The 22,480-nt window shown below is 38.9% G+C and overlaps 1 protein-coding gene across 1 annotated transcript; it reads left to right on the top strand.

Annotated features, from left to right (window-relative positions):
* Nucleotides 1-1,929: 1,929 nt before the first annotated feature.
* Nucleotides 1,930-20,583, top strand: clk4a (CDC-like kinase 4a). The gene is made up of 13 exons (XM_067996280.1): nucleotides 1,930-2,031; nucleotides 6,340-6,500; nucleotides 6,580-6,832; nucleotides 8,087-8,177; nucleotides 8,706-8,772; nucleotides 11,263-11,373; nucleotides 12,808-12,974; nucleotides 15,312-15,406; nucleotides 15,514-15,643; nucleotides 15,723-15,805; nucleotides 16,418-16,497; nucleotides 19,921-20,011; nucleotides 20,096-20,583. Exons 2-13 carry the CDS (start codon nucleotides 6,340-6,342, stop codon nucleotides 20,222-20,224), a joined length of 1,458 nt encoding a protein of 485 aa, XP_067852381.1. The 5' UTR covers nucleotides 1,930-2,031; the 3' UTR covers nucleotides 20,225-20,583.
* Nucleotides 20,584-22,480: the final 1,897 nt, after the last annotated feature.

The raw sequence follows: 22,480 nt of genomic DNA, 5'->3' as shown, positions 1-22,480 counted from the left end.
CAAGGGTTTGAGTTATGAGGAAAGACTGGAGAAAATTATGCCTTTCAGCCTGGAAAGGAGGCATAAAGAAAGATTATCTGATAGAGATATAGGTTAGTAAAGGATATGGAAAAGGTTAAGCCAAAATATTACTTTATGATAATCAGTAGGAATAGGAAATGGGGACACAGTTTCAAACTGGTAAATGGTAACTTTAGGATTGATATCAGGAGCTTCTTGTTCACACAGTTCTCAGCACTTGGAATGGAAGGGAACCAAGACAAAAACCTTGGCATCATACGAGAAACAATTAGACAATTAAAGATAAAGTTGTGGGGAACTGTTGGGTTGTTCAGGATGGATGGATGAAGAGGGGCGAATTGCCTTCCTCATCCGTAATTATCCTTACACCTTGTTCAAAAAACCCAGCAACTACAGGCCAGACAGTTTAACCTCGGTGATATGGAAACTTTTAGAAACGATAATTACAGAATTAGTAGTCACTTAGACAAGTGTGAATTGATTAGGGAAAGCCAGCACGGATTTGTTAAAGGAAAATCGTGTGTAACTAACTTGATAGAATTTTTTGATGAGGTAACAGAGAGGGTCGATGAGGACAATGCAGTTGATGAGGTGTATATAGACTTTCAAAAAGCGTTTGATAAAGTACTGCATAATAGGCTTGTCATGAAGATTGAAGCCCATGCAATAAAAGGGGCAGTAGCAGCATGGAAACAGAATTGGCTAAGTAACAGGAAACAGAGAATAGTGGTGAATGGCTGTTTTTCGGCCTGGAGGGAGGTGTACAGTGGTGTTCCCCAGGGGTCGGTACTAGGACCACTGCTTTTTTTGATATATATTAATGACTTGGACTTGGGTGTACAGGGCATAATTTCAAAATTTGCAGATGATATGAAACTTGGAAGTGTTGTGAACAGTGAGGAGAATAGTGATAGACTTCAAGAGGATATAGAAAGGTGGTGCCACGGGTGGACACGTGGCAGATGAAATTTATTGCAGAAAAATGCGAAGTGATACATTTCAGTAGGAAGAATGAGGAGAGGCATTATGAACTAAAAGGCACAATTCTAAAAAGGGTACAGGGACAAAGAAATCGGGGGTTATATGTACACAAATCGTTGAAGGTGGTAGGGCAGGTTGAGAAAGCGGTTAAAAAAGCATACAGGATCCTGGGCTTTATAAATAGAGGCACAGAGTACAAAAGCAAGGAAGTCACAATGAACCGTTATAAAACACTGGTTCCACCACAACTGGAGTATTGTATCCTGTTCTGGGCACTGCATTTTAGGAAAGATGTGAAGGCCTTAGAGAAGGTGCAGAAGAGATTTACTAGAATGATTCCAGGGATGAGAGACTTTAGTTACGTGGATAGACTGGAGAAGCTGGGGTTGTTCTCTTTGGAATAGAGAAGGTTGAGAGGAGATTTGATAAAGGTATTTAAAATCATGAAGGATCTAGACAGAGTAGAAAGAAACTGTTCCCATTGGTGGAATGGTCAAGGACCAGAGGACATAGATTTAAGGTGATTGGCAAAAGAACCAAAGTGACATTAGGAAAAACTTTTTTACACAGTGAGTGGTTAGGATCTGGAATGCACTGCCAGAGGGGGTGGTGGAGGCAGATTCAATCATGGCTTTCAAAAGGGAACTGGATTAAGCAGTTGAAAGGAAAAAATTTGCCGGGTTACGGGGGATAGGACTAACTGGATTGCTCTTGCATTGAGCCAGCACGGACAATGGGCCAAAAGGCCTCCTTCCACGCGGTAACCTTTCTGTGATTCTATCTTGTGATATGTGGAGGCAAAGCAAACTGTAAAGGCGTTTGCTAACCAGTCCTGGCCTAAGCTGAGCCAAGCCCCGCCCTCCCCCGCTCGCGTCACCCCTCCCCCCTCCCCCGCTCCGACCGGAAATGCGCCAAAGAGTGACGTGAATCACCTTATTGTTGATCTGGTGAAGGTTCGTGCGCCATTTTGTGTAGGAGCGGATTTTTATTTTTGCGTCTTTCGTTTATGCGATTTGAAGCCGTATTGAGGTAAGGCCGCTGGAAATAGTTTTGACTTCGGGCTGCTTTCGGAGGGAAGGGGGAGATTGTGTTCCAATTTTAGCGGAATGCTTTGTATTTAAAGTACCAGAGACATTTTTGGAAGGGAGAGACTCGCTGAGCTTTCTTGTTTACTCGATGCCATGTCCGTATCGCCTATATATCAAATACGGCAGGTTGTTGGCATCGCAGTAAAGGCTTGGTATCCAAAGAGGTGTTAGCGCCAATATCTGCTCTTCATTCGCGGGCCTGTTTTACTATTTATCCGTCAGACGGAGTTTGCTGACAATCCTGCGCCGAAACCGAAAACACCGCCACAAAATGGCGACCACTACTCGCCGAGTTAAAAAAGGTTTTTTTTTGACCTGGAGCGGCCCAAAAAATATTTCCCGTCTTTTTTTTTGTTTAATCGTTCACTTAATCCACCAGGTTATATTTCGTGTTGGAAAATTCACTTTCTCCTTGTGCTCGCTACTGCAAATCAGAAAAGACCGTTCGTATCTTGTTTTGGGCGAGTCTTTCTCAAGCTGCTGGTGTTATTTCTGAGTGGCTTCACTGTCAAGGGTGACAGTTCTTATACTGAAACGTAAATAAAACTTAGAATTCCTGTTGGGGAGGACGAAGTGAAGATTCGATGTTCCTCCCCGGGGATATTAAGAGGGGCGTCCGAAATAATATCAAGAAAATATTTTTTGCGCCATTTTAAGTTGTATAACGAACGACCCAATTACATTTATAGATGTTTTATGATTATAACTTACACCATTTCCAAAAAGTCAGAAAATTGTAGAGCAAAAAAATCTAAGTTGGTTTAAATGGGTACCTTATATTAAACCACCTCAATCTTTTGATACGAACTTTCACTATCCTAAGTCTGATACTGAAATATGTCAACGTTCTCTATTTTTGTTATTCACTAGTGGATATTCCCTATTGGCTTTGTCCACGGAAAGTCAGCACCAATGAATTTTCCACATGAACGCATTAGTGATGCTGTACATGGGGATCTGGAGATTTTGAAACTCCAGCTCCTGTTAGAAGTATACAGCTGGTATGTATGTCTGTGTATTGCAGAATGTTGATGCCCAAATAAGTGCACAACATACATTGCAAGGCTATTGTTTAAATTAAAAACATGGAGAAGACTCAAGTACCTGTTATGACTTTAGGTGGTGCTGTGAATGGTGTTTTCAATGTTAACCATGTCATGCTTCCCTGTCACGGCTTGTGTGATATGTAATAGCTGTCATTTTATAGTCAGTATATCACCCTGTAATACTGCAGTGGGGACCCAGTGGCCAGATTAGTAAAAGAAAGAACTTGCATTTATTTAGTGGCTTTCACTGACCTCAGGATATCCCAAAGTGCTTCACAGCCAATTAAGTACATTTTGAAGTGTAATCACCATTGTAATTTGGGGAAACATAGCTAATTTGTGCACAGCAAAGTCACACCAACAGCAATGAGATACTTGACTGGATAATGTGTTTTAATGATGGTTGAGGGATAAATGTTAACCAGGAGGCTGGGAGAACTCTGCTCTTCTTTGCAAAGTACCATGGGCTCTTTTACATCTACCTGAGAGGGCAGAAGTCTCATTTGAAAGATGACACCCTCAGTTCAGCACTGCAATAAAGTGTCAGCCAAGGTTATGGTCTCTGGAGTGGGGCTTGAATCCACAATCTTCTGAATCAAGGGCCAACAGGCCAAGGCTGATGCTCAAGGGGCTTTCTGAAAGATTTTTTAATTTTTTTTTAGTAACTGAAATTCCCAATTCCAAAATAGAGTTTAAGCAAAACAATTACACATTTCACAATAACATTGTTTAATTTATCCACTGGATTGTCTTTTTGTCTATTTAAGTGCTGTCATTAAAGTTTCACTTGAAGGCTTCAGCATCTCCCAAAAGCCTTGGTTTGGACTTGATATTTTTGCCCAGAGCTGTGATTTTTGAGCTGAAATGGTGCAGTTTGAGCTTCTGTAGCATCTAATTTCCCAAGTTGCATTAGTACAATTCAGTCTGTTATCCTGATAGAATATTTTTCTTCAGCTTCTAACACTTTTTGCTCAGATAATTTAGAAAAACAAGACAAATTTCAAACACTTTATTGGGATTAAAACTTATATTGGGGGGGGAAAAATACATTTATATAGTGCCTTACCCATCCCCAGGATGTTATAAAGTGCTTCACAGCCATTTAAGTACATTTTGAAGTCACTGTTGTAATGTAGGCACACCCAGCTACCACTTTGCACATGGCAAGGTCCCACAAACATCAATGAGATAAAAGTTTTTTTTTGGTGTTGAGCTGAGGGATAAATGTTGGCCAGAATACTAGGAGAACTCCCCTGCTTTTCTTTGAATAGGGTTATACGATCTTTTACATCCATCTAAGCAGACACACAGGGCCTCGAGTTTAGAGTTCCATGCAAAAGATGGCACTTCTGACAGTGTCCCAACTCTCAATACCGTTCTCCCCTCTTCCCACTTACAACACTTATGTTTAAAATGGGCGCTTGCTTATATCAGCCAAAAGGCGATAACCATTATCCATTTGCATTAATGTCAATTTCAAAGTTGCCGGTTGTAGTGTCATAAATGCTCTGTTTATTTTGGACAGAAACAGCTGTGTTTACTCACTAGTTTGCAGACCACTTTCCTTAGGCTTCCATTTCTTCCTCAATTTAAAATGCAAATCCCGAACAGTGCCTTCAGATTTTTCTCACTTTCCTATTCTTTTCAACCTTTGCAGTGTTCACCAAGATTTCTCAAGTAGAAAAAGAAATGAGACATAGTAACAACTAAGGAAGCTGGCCTACTCTTGAAAAACAGCACTGATATTTTAACTGTCCTCTCTGGCAGTCTTCAATAAAGGATTTTTTTTAAAATATGGATGTTATGACAGAAAACTGTAAAATACAAATTCTGCTCAGCAATCACTCAATGGCAACTAACTGGAATCATTTTAAATTTTATTAACGCTACCGCGTTATATCGACCATCACGTTCAGTGGGCAGATTGCATTCGCACCAACTTACCCGCCATAAGCGATGGGGACTGGACTGCACTGAAGAGTTCGCCTGGACTTTGTGCTCAAGACTCTGAACCCAAATGTTTTGGTTCAGAAGTGAGAGTGCTACCACTGAGTCCAGGCTGACAATTGAGTTTTTTAAAACTCTGTGGATTTGTCTTTGATTTAAAACACTCGTCACAGATTTTGCTTGAACACTGTCTTTCCTCTTTCTAATTTGATTTTTTTTAAATTTAAAAGCAAACTGAGGAAACAGGAAGGGGTGATGGCCAGGATGAGAGGAGGGAAACAGGTTGAGGGGGATGGGGCCTCTTGTCAACTGGCCTGACATTCAGAGAGGTAACCAAAGAGGTGGGTTTTACAGAGGGTGTTAAAGGAAAAGAGAGAGGCGGAGTGGTTTGGGGAGGGAATTTCAGAACCTACGGCTGAAGGCGTGGCCGCCAATGGTGGGGCGAAGAGCGGGGGCGTGCACTAGAGGCCCAAGTCGGAAGAAGCCAGAATTCTGAAGGGGGGGTCGTTGTCGGAATGGAAATAGGGAGTGGCGTGGTCATAAAAGGATTTAAACACGGGAATGAGAATTTTAAATTGTGAGGTGTTGGGGGACTAGCAACCAAAGTAGGGCACAGAGTACGGGGGTGACGGGTTGTGCGCAGTAGTATATGGGCAGCAGAGTTTAAATGAACTGATATTTGTGGAGGATGCGAGGCCGGCCAGGAGAGCATTTCAGTAGTCAAATCTGGAGGTGACAAATGCATAGATGAGGGTTTTAGCAGCAGATGGACTGAGGTCTTTGCGATGGAGACGATATGTGGTCAGAAACTAAACGTGGTTTTGAATGTGTTTCAACCTGAGTTGCTGGGGGGAGGGATGGAATCGGTGGCATGACTATGGAGTTTATAGTGGGAGTTGAAGACAGTGGCTTTGGTATTTCCAGTCTTCAAGTGGAGGAAATTGTGGCTCATCCAAGACTGCATGTCAGACAAACATCTATGGGAATTGCAAATGGCTAGCATTAATGGACTGTTGCCTGCAATAACCTAGGTGGGTATAAGTGGGGTCTGTAATTTTAAGGCCTTCATTTTTAAGAATATATTGTCTTTTTAAATTATTCTTCATAATACCTCCACTGTTATGTAATACTGTACAATATTTTCACTTAATGTTTGCCACTACTGCTGTAAAGCTTCCTTAAATGTGGTTTCTAAAGCTGTAAATGTTGAGATTGAATAGACAAAGTTGATACCAACAAAATATATTTATTGATAGATGCCTCATTTGAAGTGTACACGGAGCTCTGATTGGAGCAGTGGAGAGAGTTGGGACCACAGAGACTATTACAGTAGTCTCAAACGCAGGAAACGATCCCGTAGCAGTGAAAGAGAAAACAAACGGCGCAAGCGCCATCATCCCTCGAAGCCTTCAGATAGGTGAGTAAAGCAGATGTATAATGTGTGAAACCTATACAACAATAGTTAAGATTGGTAATTTAGTAAGTTTTTCTTATAGCCATTACTTGGAAACAAAATCTGTTAATGAGCACATGGATTACCATGACGGAAAGCATGAATACAGAGATGGGTACAAAATGGAATATAGGAATGGCTGTCGCAACAGAGAATGTCGACACCAGCGCTACTACTATAGTCATCAAAATGGCAGCAAGTCAGATAAACCTGATAGTGGAAGGAGTCAGAAAAGTAGCCGGGAAAGGCATAGGCCTAAAAAACATCACTCTGGTTCAAGTAATCATTCGCACTCGGTAAGAACAAATTTATTTGAAATTGACAGATTTAAAGTTTGGGGTATTTGAATACTTCTGTTTTTATATAAAACTTAGGCATCATTTTGGGAGGGGGGGGTGGACGGTGAGCCTCCCAAACAGTTTTAAAATCTGGATAGTCAAAACTTTAGAAAGGTAACAATCTAGGAATAATTTTCTATTAAATTTTGGAAGTGGTGTCAAATATAATACATGTATTCGTGCATACAGTTAGTTATCACTGGCAGTGTCATGATGAGATTGTTTGATGTTAGAAAAAGCTGATTTTGAAGACTATTACTAGTTATGTGATGACATTTCTTTATAGCAGTTTTACTAATAGGAAGTCCCTTGGAATAAAGTAACAAATTATAAAGCGTACCTGGACAGTTAAAATACCACATTTTATCTTTAGTTTTCATGTCATGCCAATCATTCTGAGAAGGAGTTATCTAATCACTGGCAATTCAACCAGTGTTAATGATCCACGTGTCATAACTGCTGTGTTGATGTAATCTGGCAGTCTGGTGTTGAATACAATCAGACATTATTAAGAATGAAACCTATTCTGCCTCCATGCTACCGAAAACAGTGTTACTTCCACACAGTTTAATAACAGTTCCTCTCACCACCCCTTCAGAATGTTGAAAATGATTTCCACAATGGCCATTGACTCCTAGTTTTTGAAAATCTAATTAATTTATCTTAGCATTGTTTTCATTCCCTACCTTTTTAGGCCATTTTAGAGAGAACATAAATTTACCCTGCAATTCAAAATTCCTAGAAAGAAATCCATTTTCTCCCCTCCCCCCCCCCCATCCCTACCATCATAAAAACGTAATTGTAACCATATAATATTGCATCCAAAGACATGCAATATCTCTGACCTCTCAGAATGTGCTTTTTTCCCCATACTTTATTTGTAATTCCCAACATGCTTTGAATCTTGATGTCTTTTATTAACTTTGATTTGGTGAATTTTGTATTGATGCATTTGTTGCTTTGAAAATTTTAAGAAGCATCTTATCTTAAAATCTGTTCCTTGCCATGTTTTTCTTCTGTAACACACACTGTGTGCCATGTGAATTTCTGGGGATTGAATTTGAATTTGCACCCGTCAACCTACCGTGGCCTTTCGTGGATTGGCGTGTATATGAATACCTGAATCCTCTCCTGGGGAATGGTGTGTTCTGTTCCGAAATACTATCCTTTTTCAATGGCTGGATGATGTTGCTGACTGCTTATCGTGTACAGAAGAGGCACCGCCAGAGGAGAACCAAGAATGTTGAGGATGATGAGGAGGGTCACCTGGTATATCACACTGGAGACAAACTAAAAGCAAGATGTATAGAATATTTTTGTAACAACTTATTACAGAGCACTTTAAAGACATAGTTTGGGAAAGTACGGGAGGGAGGAGAAGATAATGTATAGGGGGGTCCATGAATGTGTATTCTAAAACCAGTTTTTCATATTTGGAGCCATACATGTAATTTTAAAAAGTATACCTTTCTTAGAGCTTTGTGTTACTCTGAAGTTAGCCTATTAATCTTGTGCAGAAATCGCATAGTTCAGGAAACCTTCAAAATAAGGTTTCTCTAGCGTTTGGTGAATGGTGGGGTGGCACTGTTTTCCCCTTAATTGAAGTATGGGTTACTTATTTTGAAAGTTTATTGTATAGTATGTTAGTATTAGGAATACCCTTACCATAGTAATATTTTTAAACTTGACCATATTTTAGTATAAAACTGCTTAAATTTAAAGTGTTAGTTGTTTAGGATGTTTTAATCTTTTAACAAGACTTGTGCGTTGATAAGGAAATGATTTATTTTTTGTGTGCTTAAGTTCTTAATGAGTTTTTCTTTCCATTCAGATGAAATAATTAGTAATCTAGGAGAAGGAGCTTTTGGAAAGGTTGTAGAGTGCATTGATCTAAAAAAGTAAGTGCTTTCATCAGTGCCTTGGTTTGTTAGTAAGTTGTGTTAAATGTAAGTTGATCTCCTGTAGCATTGCATGTGTGAAGATGAGACTGTACAATGCTGAAAAGTTTTTAGCTTGATTCCAAAGCACCCTGAAACAGTAGACAGCAGAAGCTACTACTGCAATATCAGATGAGTATCAAAATAAGCTGGAGAATTTAAAGTAGAACAAAAGGTGCCTTTTTTGACAGCATACAATCGCAACAGGAAAACAACCTTTAGAAAGCAATGTAAACCACTTGCATTACGACTCACTTGATAATAAAGAAAGGACATTGTTGAAGCACAGCTAAGTGGGCACTAGTGAATTGATAAATTAATGGATATGAGGAAACACAAATTCACAGAGCAGTGGGCAACAGTAGATTAAATGGAAAAGTGGGCAATAATGAATTAATAAATTCATAGACCAGCAGGCACGTCAAATCAATAAATGAACGAAGCAGTGGGAATACCAGTAAACAAAACAATGAAAATGGAGATTAGAAGGGCTAAAAGGGAATATGAAAACAGGCTAGCAGATACTATAAGGAAACAGCAAGGGCTTTTATAAGCATATAAAAAGTAAAATGGTAGAGAATAGGAGGGAGCCCTAATTTTGGGGGATGAAAGGATGGCAGAGATATTAAATATTTTGAATCAATTTCTGCAAATGGTGGTGAAAGGGAGAACATAGGTGTACTAGAAGAGGATGTGGAACAGATGATAGAGGTAACTGTAGAAAAGTTTAGTGGATCTTGGGGTGGATAAGTCACCGGGCTCTTCTGATTGGTACCCTAGGCTGCTGAAAGAGGTCAGAGGAAATGGCAGCAGCTCTGGCTCCAATTTTCAATCCTTGTTAAATATACAAATTGTTATAGGACTGAAGGGCTAATTTAACACCTTTGTTCAAGAAGGAAGCATAGAATAAATCAAGTAACTAGAGACAAATTAACGTCAGTTGTGGGCAAATTCTTACAATCCATAATTCAAGCTTAAAAAGAATGATTATTTAAAAATGCATGGATTAATGGAGGACAGTCCGTATGGGTTTATTAAAGGCTAGTCATTTTTGATAAATTTGAGTTTTTGAAGAAGTTACCAGTTAAATAAATAAAGGGAATGTAGTAGACATGTATGGATTTTCACTAGATGTTTGAGAAGATGTCTCACAAAAGGCTTGTTCGAAAAATTCAGGCTTATGGTATAAGAGGAAATGTAGCAGCGTCGATAGAAAGCAGGTTGATGGACAGAAAACCGAGCGGATACAGTGGTAGTGGTTATGTTACTGAACTAGTAATCCAGGTGCTTGGATTAATAATCTGGGAGCTCAAATCCCACTATGGCTGTTTGATAATTTGAATTCAGTTTATAAAAAAGCTGGTATCAGTAAAGTGATCATAAAGCTGTTGGATTTTTGTTAAAAACCCAACTGAATCACTCATCCTTCAGGGAAGGAAGCTTCCCATACTTATCTGGTCTGACTGTAGTCCCGCAGCAGTGTGGTTGACTCTTAACTGCCCTTAGAAGTGGCCTAGCAAGCCATTCAGTTGTATCAAACAGGGCAACTAGGGATGGGCAATAAATGTCGGCCTACTCCTGTTCCTATGAGATGTTAATTCGAGGCCCTGTCTAGCCCTTCAGGTGACATAAAAGATCCCATGGCCCTATTCAAAAAAAGATCTGGGAGTTCTTCCAGTGTTCTGGCCAACATGTGTCCCTCAACATCAATAAAGAATAGATTATCTGGACATTTATGTCATTGCAGTTTGTGCAAATTGGCTATCATGTTTGCCTACATTACAGCAGTGACTACACGTCACAAAATTAATTAATTAGCTGTGATGCTCCTTGGGATGGTCATGAAAGACGCTGTATAATTGCAAATTCCTTTCTGTCCTTTTCTCTTTATTTCTCTCCTTTCCTCCCCTCCATCCTCGAGATTAACATTTTTCTCCTATTGTAATTTTCCATTTGCCACTTATATCAAAATATTGAAACTATTTCAAATGACCACCACAACTAACACAATCTCTCTCTCTTCCCCTCCCCATCCCAACTTAATATTGTGTCCAGAATATCGTGTGCAGTGATGTTACAATGGAAGAGAGTCATTTGTGAAAGGGTTAAATTCCAGCACGCTATTTTCAAGAATGTAGCTTCAATAGATTTAGAAATAGGATCTATTTGGATTGAGAACGTCTGATGAAGGATGTGCTAATGGTTTAAACTTTACTTTTATAAAGTAATATTGGTAATCTCATATAGGGAAATGAATGAAAACAGTTCATACTTAAGATTTGATCCATTTTTATACCATGTTTTTCAAGGATCACTCAAAAGTGATAATGCTAATTGATAGAACACGTTTGAAAGCAGACTGGACTGAGCCTTTTCACATGGGATTATGTTAAAGTGAACAATGTTACTACAGTGCACGTTAACATTTAAGCTACATTACTGTTCTTTCAGGGGAGTATATATGGCACTGAAGATCATAAAGAATATTGCTAGGTACCGTGAAGCGGCTCGCTCGGAAGTACGTGTACTTGAAGAAATAAGTAACAGGGGTGCTAGTGCGTAGTAAGTAAAAAATTTTTTAATTTAAATAGGCTTTGAGATTAAAATTGTTCTCTGCTATTGCATTTGCTATTTTAGCAAGGATGCTTTGGTATAATAATGTATTGTGCCATGGAAGTGTACGAAGATGGCATAGGTTCTGTTTACCACATGATACTTTACTTCTGTTTTCAGGCTGAGATTATACTTGCATACCCAGATAGGAAGAAAACAGTCATAACTTCTTTTCCTATTTAGTTTCCCTTGTCTAGTCTGAACTTTCAATTTAAAACTTGTTTTTGCAGATTTTTTTTTCTCTGCATGGCTCCAGTTGAAACTAATTTTTTTACAATGGCAAACAAAAGCTGAATTCGAGAAAAGTGTATTTGTTCCTCCTTGCCATAGTAAACAAAATTAATCTAAACAAAAATAATAGACACAACTGTTACTTTGTTAATATAAGTGCTGGTAGGCTCCCTGCTTTGATTTGTGGTGGTAAGTCAACATGACAGGCACCAGGCCACCGTTCTCTGTCCCAGCTGCCTTTTAAGCAATAAAAGCAAATGTAATATAATAGTGCATGCAATTAGAAATTCTGTGGAATTGTCCACCTTTACCAAAATTAAATGGTTTGGATTTAATGAAACACATTACCTGCCTATTTTTGACATCGTTTAACTACATAATTGATTTGCATTTTTGGGTTCCTCTACCAGTTTTCTCCTGCCTTTCGTGAAATTAGCAATTAATGCCAAGGCTGCCGTTCCATGAGTGCAAGCAGCCGCTTTTTACCTTGCTTATGTGGTCATTTTTCATATGAGCCTGAAAAGTTGGTGGTGTGAAACAATGCAGCAATAGTGGAAATATGAATCTGATTCTGTCTCTGACCATCATCCGTGTACTGGATAGTGATTGGGAGCAGCAACCCAGCCACATTCTTCAACCCCAAATTGTGATACCCCCTTGGTTACCCCGCCCAAGATTAGCTTGTTTAGTATAGACGAGGATCTAACATGGAACCTTCCTGGTCGTCTTAGCTGAAAAACACACCTAAATTTTGTATAAAGATTTAGAATTCTCTGCTATTTTCCCCATTTTTTTTCCTTTTAGAGGGCAGAGAAAGAAGGACGTGTTACCGCATGATTTCCGTGCTTTTCACTTGGAAAAAAATTCATTGGATTTTCCTGCACTACAGTATTAGCTGCCTGGCCATAGTGCTTTTGCGTTTGAAGTATTTTACCAAGCGAATCTGAGTCTGTAATTCATATCCGGTTCAGTTTGTAAGATTGTAATTCTTTAGAGGGAAAAACATGAGTGCCTCTTGAAATTAAAGTAGGTTTGTTCTACTCTGTTTTGTTAGAAAATTGTTCTGTGAATGATATCCCAAATTGCTATTGCTGTATAAAATCGTAGCTGATTTACTAACACTCTAGTAATATGGGTTACTCTAATTCGCAGTGGATGTGTACAAATATTGGATTGGTTTGATCACCATGGACATATTTGTATTGGCTTTGAGCTCCTTGGACTCAGTACCTACGATTTCTTAAAGGAAAACAATTTTATGCCATTTCCAATGCATCATATCAGACACATGGCTTATCAGATTTGTCATGCCTTGAACTGTGAGTAAAACTTATACTAAATGCAAAAAAAATGGACTTGATATAAAATGTTGCTTTTATGTTGCTCTTCGTGTGAAATGTTTGATTTGAATTGATGCATATTATATATTTGTGTATCTCCTATGTATTTAACAACTTTTCACAAAAAAATAGTTTATACTTCAGTATTACTTTGATACTTGTCCATCGTGTGATAGTTTAGAATGTTTTGAACAGGATGTCTGTTTTTGCTGTTAGCAAACTTATTACACCAAATTGATGTGTATAGATACCAAATATAATTAGGAATGCCAGATATTCTTTTTAACCACTTGTTTCAATATTTTTAAAACAAGTCGGCTCTCCAATTGCCCAAAGTAGATATCTTCAATTTGTCAGTGGCTGTCTCCAGCCTGCTGCCAACAGCAGCACCTTCACTGCCTAGAATGAAATTTACTACATCTGATAATTCAAAGTTGTTTTTTGCACCGAAAAAATGAATTATCCAATAATTATAATTAAGCAATGGAAATAACACAGTGGGAGCTTAGCGCTTAAAATTAATTACTTTGTTCATTCTTGGGATGCAGGCGGCACTGGTAGGACCTGCAATTATTGCCCATCTCTGGTTGCCCTGAGAAGCTGGTGGTGAGCTTCCATTTTGAACCACGCAGTCTGTGGTTGTCGTGGTTTGGTGCAACTGAGTGGCAAGGCCACTTAGAGGGCAGTTGGGGCTGGAGTCGCATATAGGCCAGAACCCATAAGAACCAGTTGGGTTTTTAACAATAATCTGACAGCTTCATGGTCACTTACTGGTACCCGCTTTTTTTACTTCCAATTTTTTTTTTTAACTGAATTCAAATTCTGAAACTGCCATGGTGGGATTTGAACTCACGTTCTCTGGATTACTAGCCCAGCAACATAACCACTACACTACAATACCCCATTTATATTATCAGAGAATTTGAATTAAGAGTAGGCAGTTTATGTTCAGAGAATAAATGTGGTGTGAACTAAAAAGCAATACTTTCTCAGAAAATGTTCAGATCGCAGACTGCTTGTTTAGTTACCAAGGGTTATTAAGAATCTGAATGCAATGAAATAATTCCCTTATAATTCACTCTCTCTTAACCTCGAGAGATGCATAGGATATGACTCCAAAAATAACTGTTGTATCTTTGTAATGTAACAAGTGATTTATATACCTTTTTAAACTGACATCCGTCCACCTCAGTTGCTAGTACTCTCGTCTTGAGTCAGAAAGTCATGGGTTCAACCCTCACGCCAGGACTCGAAAACTTGCTCTAGGCTGACACTTCAGTGCAGTACTATGGGACTGCTGCATTATCAGAGGTGCTGTCTTTCAGATGAAATGTTAAGGCGAGGCTCTGTCCACCTAGATGTAAAATATCCCATGCTGTTATTTGAAGAGGAGCTCTCCCGGTGTCTTGGCCAACCTTATCAAAAGAACAGATTTAACAGGTCATTCATCTCACTTGCTGTTTGTGAGATCTTGCTGCGTGCAATTGGTTGTTGTGTTCGCATGCATAATAACAGCAATCCAAAAGTAATTTATTCTCATTAAAGTGCTGAGATTATCTCTCTCTCTCTCTCTCTCTCTCATATACATATGCTTGCTTGCGCTTTCATCTTCGTTCTCTCTTGTGTTTGCGTTCTTTGTTCAGCATGCTTTCTCTTGCATTTGCATTCTCTCATGTTTGGGTTCTCGCTCCTGCTTGTGTTTTACTGGAGCCACTGATTAAGAACTCAACAGAGAAGCTGAATTCTAGTCGTCTCTCTAATATTTACCTATAATGCAAATTAGCTGAATGAGAACAATTAAGTACTTCAATGGCCAATTTTTTATACAGGCAGCTGAACTGTCTAGAGGTAAAAATTTGAAGTATTGAGCCATCATTAAAACTTAGGTAAAGTTACTAAGTTTTAATGCTGTCCCTATACTTTTAAGTATGGCTACATAAAGCTCCTAGTTGTTTTTGCAGTTAATCAAGTTGTGTAGGAGCTAATGACATTATCCTACACATGGGCAAGAAAATGTCCTGAAGTGTTGAGAGCTAACAATCCACTGGCACCCCTATTGATAGAGGTGAAGATTATGTATTGTGCATTTTTCATTGTTCCTTTTTTAATACATGAATACATAATGCTTTACAGACATAATGTTTTCTCACCAGCTTTGTAGCTACCCTACACTGATAAATTAAAGGAAAAGCCTTATAAACAGTGATTTATAGTTTCTATTAAGGCTGTTGTTTTGTGGTGTATGGTAACTCTCAACTTAAACCGCAGTGATCATTAAACCCGCTCATGTAATGGTTTATAATTTTCTCTCATTAGTTTTGCATCAGAACCAGCTTACTCACACAGACCTCAAACCTGAAAATATTCTGTTTGTGAATTCTGACTACAGCATAAAGTATAACAGTAAAACGGTAAGGTGGCTTGTCTCTAGTCAAGCTTATCTGGTTTATTTTTTAAAAGCCTGTTTTCACAGCTACATGAGCTGTTTTAATTGTGCAAAGTAATTTCTATTTCACAGAAACATGATGATAGAACAGTGATAAATGCAGACATCAAAGTTGTGGATCTTGGCAGTGCAACATTTGATGACGAGCACCACAGTACTGTAGTGTCTACCAGACATTACAGAGCTCCTGAAGTAATATTAGGTTAGTACCATGGAAAATCATTTTTTTTGCTAATTATACTATGAACAATTCTTAAATGGCGTACTCTTCAATTTTTCAGAATTGGGATGGTCACATCCATGTGATGTATGGAGTATAGGATGTATACTAATTGAATATTACCTTGGTTTGACACTGTTTCAGGTAAGAACTTGTATTTTTTTCTACGTGTCTTTCTGGGCTGAATAGACTTGGAGCTGATAGGATTTAAGTTGACTAGTTGCCCAGTATTTTGATCTGCCTCTTTAAAATTGTTTTGCCATGAAGGTAAAGTTTTATGCCTTGTAGTAATAGATTTCAGAACATGCAAGAAGCTGAGATTGTTTCATAGTATCTGCAAGAAAGAATAACCGTATTTAATTTGAGGCACATTGGGCAAAGGAAATTTGGACAGTATCAGCCCATCTCAAGTAAATTTGAGTCTACGACTTCAAATTTCTCAGACTGACTCATTTCTAATCTAGTTGCCGAAATATCACCCTGGTCCAGTAGGGAGCACTGTCTTGGGATTTTGCTTTAAGTACATTGGTCTCTAAATTGCATCTGATCTGTATTATGCCTTGTAGTGTGCATTACTCTAGATTCAGAGAAATGTACTTCTTTGTACATTTTTTATTTCATCCCCCTCCTTAATGGTGTGAAGAAGTACAACTTCATATCTAACCTCAAAACACAAGTGTTTGGCTTTTCTTTCAAAGGCCTACTTGTAATGACTAGATGGCATGCCATCTTATTTTTCACATTTTTCTTGTTCAGACACATGACAGCCGAGAGCATCTTGCTATGATGGAAAGAGTACTTGGACCCATTCCAACCAGTATGATTAATAGAACACGGTAAGTATGTTTAGCCATATTAAAACAAACCTTTGGTCTGAAGTAAATGTCTTTTGTCCCTTGTGGTCACTGGTACCAAATCACATTTTGTTTTCGTTCTCTGATTGAAGTTTTTGACTTTGTTCCATCGTGCAAAGCAATTTGCTGGAAAACTATGAATTTCTTCTTTGTTTTGTATCTGGTTTCCCTTTATTGATGCTTTGTTTCCATGCTATATGATCTGTGCTATTTAAGCTTGCACACTTAATTTGCAAAGTAACTGAGAAATTCACTGTACCAAGTTGAAAATAATTAATTATGTCTGCCTAAAGGTATGAACTAAATCTTTACAGTTGGGAGTGGTGGAGTGAGGTGATTGATTGTCGAGACCCATCTAATGTTAATAACTTAAGATAATGTAAGAACAAAAGAAATAGGAGCAGGAGTAGGCCATACGGCCCCTTAAGCCTGCTCCGCCATTCGATAAAATCATGGCGATCTTTGACCTCAACTCCGCTTTCCTGCCCGATCCCCATATCCCTTGATTCCCCTAGAGTCCAAAAATCTATCTATTTCAGCCTTGAATATATTCAGTGACTGAGCATCCACAGCCCTCTGGGCTAGAGAATTCCAAAGATTCACAACCATCCGAGTGAAGAAATTCCTCCTTATCTCAGTCCTTAATGCCGACCCCTTATCCTGAGACTATGCCCCCTAGTTCTCGACTCTCCAGCCAGGGGAAATAGTATCTCAGCATCTACCCTGTCAAGCCCCCTCAGAATTTTATGTTTCAACGAGATCCCCTCATCTAAACTCCAGAGAATATCGGCCCATTTTACTCATCCTTTCCTCATCCCAGAAATTAATCTAGTTAACCTTCATTGCACTGCCTCCAAGGCAAGTATATCCTTCCTTAGGTAAGGAGACCAAAACTAACTACACAGTTCTCCAGGTGTGGCCTCACCAAAGCCCTGAACAATTGTAGCAAGACTTCCTTACTCTTGTACTCTAACCCCCTTACAATAAAGGCTATTTTATTTTCTTTAAGATTTTGGGTTTCTTTCAAAATTTGAATACTTGGAACCTTCCTTTGTTTGCCCTCTTTGCTAATGTAAACAGGATCTTCTCTCTCTTCCACCCCATATCTTTTGAGTCTCCTGTTTAATACGCATGCAGTTTTTACTGTTTTCACACACAAGTTCAGACATTCAACCAGGGTGTCATGATTTGGTTCAAGGGACCTCTGTTTCAATTGTTGATTCACATCAGTGCTCGGGGTCCTGATAAATGCAACTTCATCCTAAACACGGTCCTTTGAGATGGCACTGAGAAGTTGCACTGGGTGCTTTTAGTCTTGTCATTGTGTGACAGCGTCTGGTGTATAAGATTTAGCCAAACACTGCTACTTCCTGGTTCACAACACTGAGGCATGCAATGGGAAGGGCTTCTGGCCCTTGTCAGGATCTAAGGCTAAATTCGGAGTTCATATTGTGGTAAAATAGGGAAATGGCTTCAGCCTACACTGACTATCACTCTGTACCCTGGAATGGGGCCAGCCTCATTGCACGCACTCCAGTTTGCCAAAGCGCTCAATGTGAGGATCCAGATTAAGAAATTGATGAGTAAGCCTGATATGCACGCAGCACTGGACTTGGGCTTCTGGAATTGATTGTGATAACTTATGCTGCCATGTGTAGATTTATGCACTGTGTTGAAAACAGATGTCTATCATAATACTCCACTCCCACAACAACATAGTTTGCTCTTAACAGCTCTCTGAAGTGGCCTAGCAAGCCACTTGGTTACATCAAACCACTATCAGCAATTCAAGAAGGTGGCCCACCACCACCATCTCAAGGCAGCTAGGGATGGGCAATAAATGCTGGCCTTGCCAGTGACGCCCACATCCCAAGAATGAATATATTTAAAAAATGGTGACTACATTTCTAAAGTATTTTATTGGCTGTGAAATGCTGTAGGACATCCTGAAGTTGTGAAAGATGGTGTATAGATTTCTATTTCGTTCTGTTCTTGGGGGAGTTACAGTAATTCCAGGATCATAGAAATTATAGGAAGGTTACAGCACAAAAGGAGGCCATTGGGCCCATCGAGTCCGTGCTGGCTCTATGCAAGAGCAATCCAGCTAGTCCCACTCCCCTGCCCTATCCCCGTAGCCCTGCAGATTTTTTCCATTCAAGTACTTATCCAGTTCCCTTTTGAAAGCCACAATTGAGTCTGCTTCCACCACCCCCTCTGGCAATGCATTCCAGATCCTAACAACTCGCTGTGTAAAAAGTTTTTCCTCATGTCACCTTTGGTTCTTTTGCCAATCACCTTAAATCTCTGTCCTCTGGTTCTTGACCCTTCACCAATTGGAACGATTTCTCTCTATCTACTCTTTCTAGACCCTTCATGATTTTGATTACCTCTAACAAATCTCCTCTCAACCTTCTCTGTTCCAAGGAGAACAACCCAGGTCCTCCAGTCCATCCTCATAACTAAAGTCCCTCATCCCTGGATTCATTCTAGTAAATCTCTTCTACACCCTTTCTAAGGCCTTCACAGCTTTCCTAAAGTGCAGTCCCCAGAACTGGACACAATACTCCAGTTGTGGCCGAACCATTGTTTTATAAAGGTTCATCATGACTTCAATGCTTTTGTACTCTGTGCCTCTATTTATAAAGATGACACACATGTCCTGGAAATTTGGAACCAAGTCACCTCTATGTGGCAGACTTGTACTTGAACCAGACAGCTCCACGTTAATCCAAGGCACTGTTGATGATTAACTGGTTAGCTTAGCTCACGAAAGGAACCTGTAGGGGTTGATCTTGTTGCTGGGGGCTGGTAATCTTCCCACTCTGCTCCAGATAGTGCTACAAGTCAAAGCTTTATGATAGTGTGTTCCCAGCTGGACAAGTTGTTAGCTTAAACAAGAAAGTTTACCAATGCTCTGTATTGCTAAGGTAGTTCTCCAGTAGGAAAACTTGGGCATCCCTAAGCTTTGGCTCTGCCAACCTGCACCTAAGCTCTTTGGACTTGGGTAGATGGATGTACTTCTATGGGGAGAGTGTGTGCAAACAGAAACTACAGGTGTGGATTTCTCAATAGTTTTGGAAACTTTTAAACATGGTGTGTCAGACACCCATCTCACCAAAAATCAAGATCTCTCCCTCTTTGCATAATTACCATTAACTAAATGTACTTAATCAAGTCTCTATGCTGAATGTAGATACTGCAGGTTTATTTTGTGACGTAGTAAATTGTTCCTAGTCTTATTCTGTATGTGATAACCCAGTTCACATTGGACTAATTTGGAGTTTCAGTACACCTTTGTGCCATTGATGTAACATTTAAATGAGCAAAATGTGAGATTAACTTGCATGCTTTATGTTTTCATGTGTAAGTTCATAAGTGACATACTGATGGCAGTCTTTTTTCCAGGAAGTGCAAATATTTTCACCATGAGCGGTTAGATTGGGATGAAAACAGTTCTGCAGGTAGATACGTTAGGAAACGCTGCAAACCTCTGAAGGTAGGAATTTTAAGGATATTTTGTATTTATAAAAAGTGTATATATTGAAATTCTACTTTTCTGTAATTTAAATATTTTTTTCAGGAATATATGACTTGTCAGATCTCTGAACATCAGGAACTCTTTGACCTAATTGAAAAGATGATGAAGTATGAACCTTCAAAAAGAATACAGCTAGATGAAGCATTGCAACATCCATTTTTTTCACATTGAGGAGAGAGACCATGGCTTACAAAATGAATTGTTTTGTACAACTTGTAAATTAGTTCCAAGTTCTCCATAGGAGAATGACTAGACTGTGTCAGTCTGTATTCAAATCATAAATTTTGAAATGGAAGTGTATGTAAAAATTATGTCCATATTGTGTGGTACAAATTTACTAAGATACCATTTTTTTGGTGTTGTCATGTGGGCATGTGCTAATTTTTTGAACCACTATTGCTTTACAATACTGCAATTCTTGGAAAGTTTAGAAAACATTTTCTAAAACTGAAGATTTTTGTATTATACTACCTCATAACTTGTAATGTAAACATTGAAATATTGTGCAATAAAGTTGTGATTTTATTGTATTCAGATTTGTTTTCAATTATGTTGTATGAAGTGAAAACTAGTTTATGTTCACGGAACAGTGAGCTGGATATGAATGAGGCTGTAACAGTTCTAATGATGCTCAGACTGTGTTCCAGTAATGTACTAGATAATCCTCTATAAGATGGGTTTATTTAAAATGTCAATAGCTCTAAGTTCTCAACCTTATACTCCATTTCTGTGTTTTCCTGCTCAGTTCATAACTTGTGTGGATATATAATAAATGATCCTTTGTTGAGAAATAGAGCTTCATTCCATTCCACCACCTGAAGGAATGTTCAAGACTAGATTGATTTTTTGATGTAATTGCAAACTAGTTTTTCGTAAAGGTGCAAGATAACTATGCAAATATTTAAGCAGTGGACTAGTATCGAATTTTCCTCTTTCACACCTGACTAGCATCAATTTAACCTATTGTACTGTAAATCAGTGGTCCTGATAAATTGTGCATTACATGGCTCTCTGGAGCATGGCTCAGTCGATAGCCTCTGAGTGAGAAGATTGTATGTTCAAGCACCAATGTGTCAATAAGCTAACCTGACCCTTCAATGAAGTACTAATTGTTGGATTGTTGATAAACCAAGATTATGTCTACCTGCTCAGGTGGACATAAAAAATCCCAGGATACTATTTAAAGAGCAGAGATTTCTCCCAGTGCCCTGGCTAACATCCTCTCTCCCCCCCCCCCCCCCCCCCTTCCAAACAATACCATCAAAAACAGATTTACTGGTCATTCATCTCAATTACTGTTTACATGACCTTGTTCGATGCAACTGTTTGCTGTGTTTACCTATATAAGTGACTGCACTTTCAAATTAGTTCATTGGCTGTGAGGTGCTTTGATATCTTGAGGATATAAGGTGTTACTTAAATATGTTTTCTTTCAGTTGATAAACAGCAATGTCCTGTGACTCATGAGCAATCTCTGAGAAAACCACAAGTATATATTTTTATACTATAGGCCACCAAATAGTGGGAAGGAGATAGAGAAGCAAAAATTGCAGGCAAGTTACAGAAAGATGCAAGAACTATGAGTAGTGATAATGGGGGACTTTAATTATTGCAATATAGACTGGGATAGTAACAGTGTAAAGGGTAAAGAGGGGGAGGAATTCCTGAAATATGTACAAGAGAAATTGCTTGATCAGTGTGTTTCCAGCTGAATGAGAAGGGAAGCAGTGCTGGATCTAGTTCTGGGGAATGAAGTGGAGCATGTTTCAGTTGGGGAGCAGTAATCATAATATCATTTAGGTTTAGAAGGGTTATGGGAAAGGACGAGAAACAATCAAACATAAAAGTACTTAATGAGGAGGGCTAATTTTTTTGTTAAAAAGGGATTTTGTTCAGGTGCATTGGAATCACAAATTGGTAGGCAAAACAGTAATTGAACAATGGTTTCAAGGAGGATATGGTTTGGGTACAGAGTAGACACATTCCCAGGAGCTCCCTGCATGACTAAAGATATAGAGATTAAAATGAAATGGAGAAAGGAAGCTTATGACATGTAAGATTCATAATACAGTAGAGAACCAAGCTGAATACAGAAAGTACAGAGGAGATCTAAAAAAAACAATGAGCAAAGAGTACACTAATAGATTAGCGGCTAACATAAAAGGGAACCCAAAAGTCTTTTATAAAACATATAAATAGTAACGGGGTAGTTGAAGGGTGGGACCGATTTAAGGACAAAAAGATCTTGTGGAGGGAGAGGGCATAGCTAAGGTACTAAATGAATACTTTGCATCAATCTTCACTAGAGAAGAGGATGCTGCCACTGTGGCAGTAAAGGAGGAGGTAGTAGCGATATTGGATAGGATAAAAATGAAGATATACTTAAAAGGTTGGCAGTACGCAAAGTTTAAAAAATGTCACCCAGTC

Source organism: Heptranchias perlo, chromosome 14 (genome assembly GCF_035084215.1).
Source record: "Heptranchias perlo isolate sHepPer1 chromosome 14, sHepPer1.hap1, whole genome shotgun sequence".
NCBI classification, from domain to species: Eukaryota; Metazoa; Chordata; class Chondrichthyes; order Hexanchiformes; family Hexanchidae; genus Heptranchias; species Heptranchias perlo.
The sequence above is the reverse complement of the archived record's forward strand: the minus strand, read 5'-3'. Positions and strand labels throughout refer to the sequence as shown.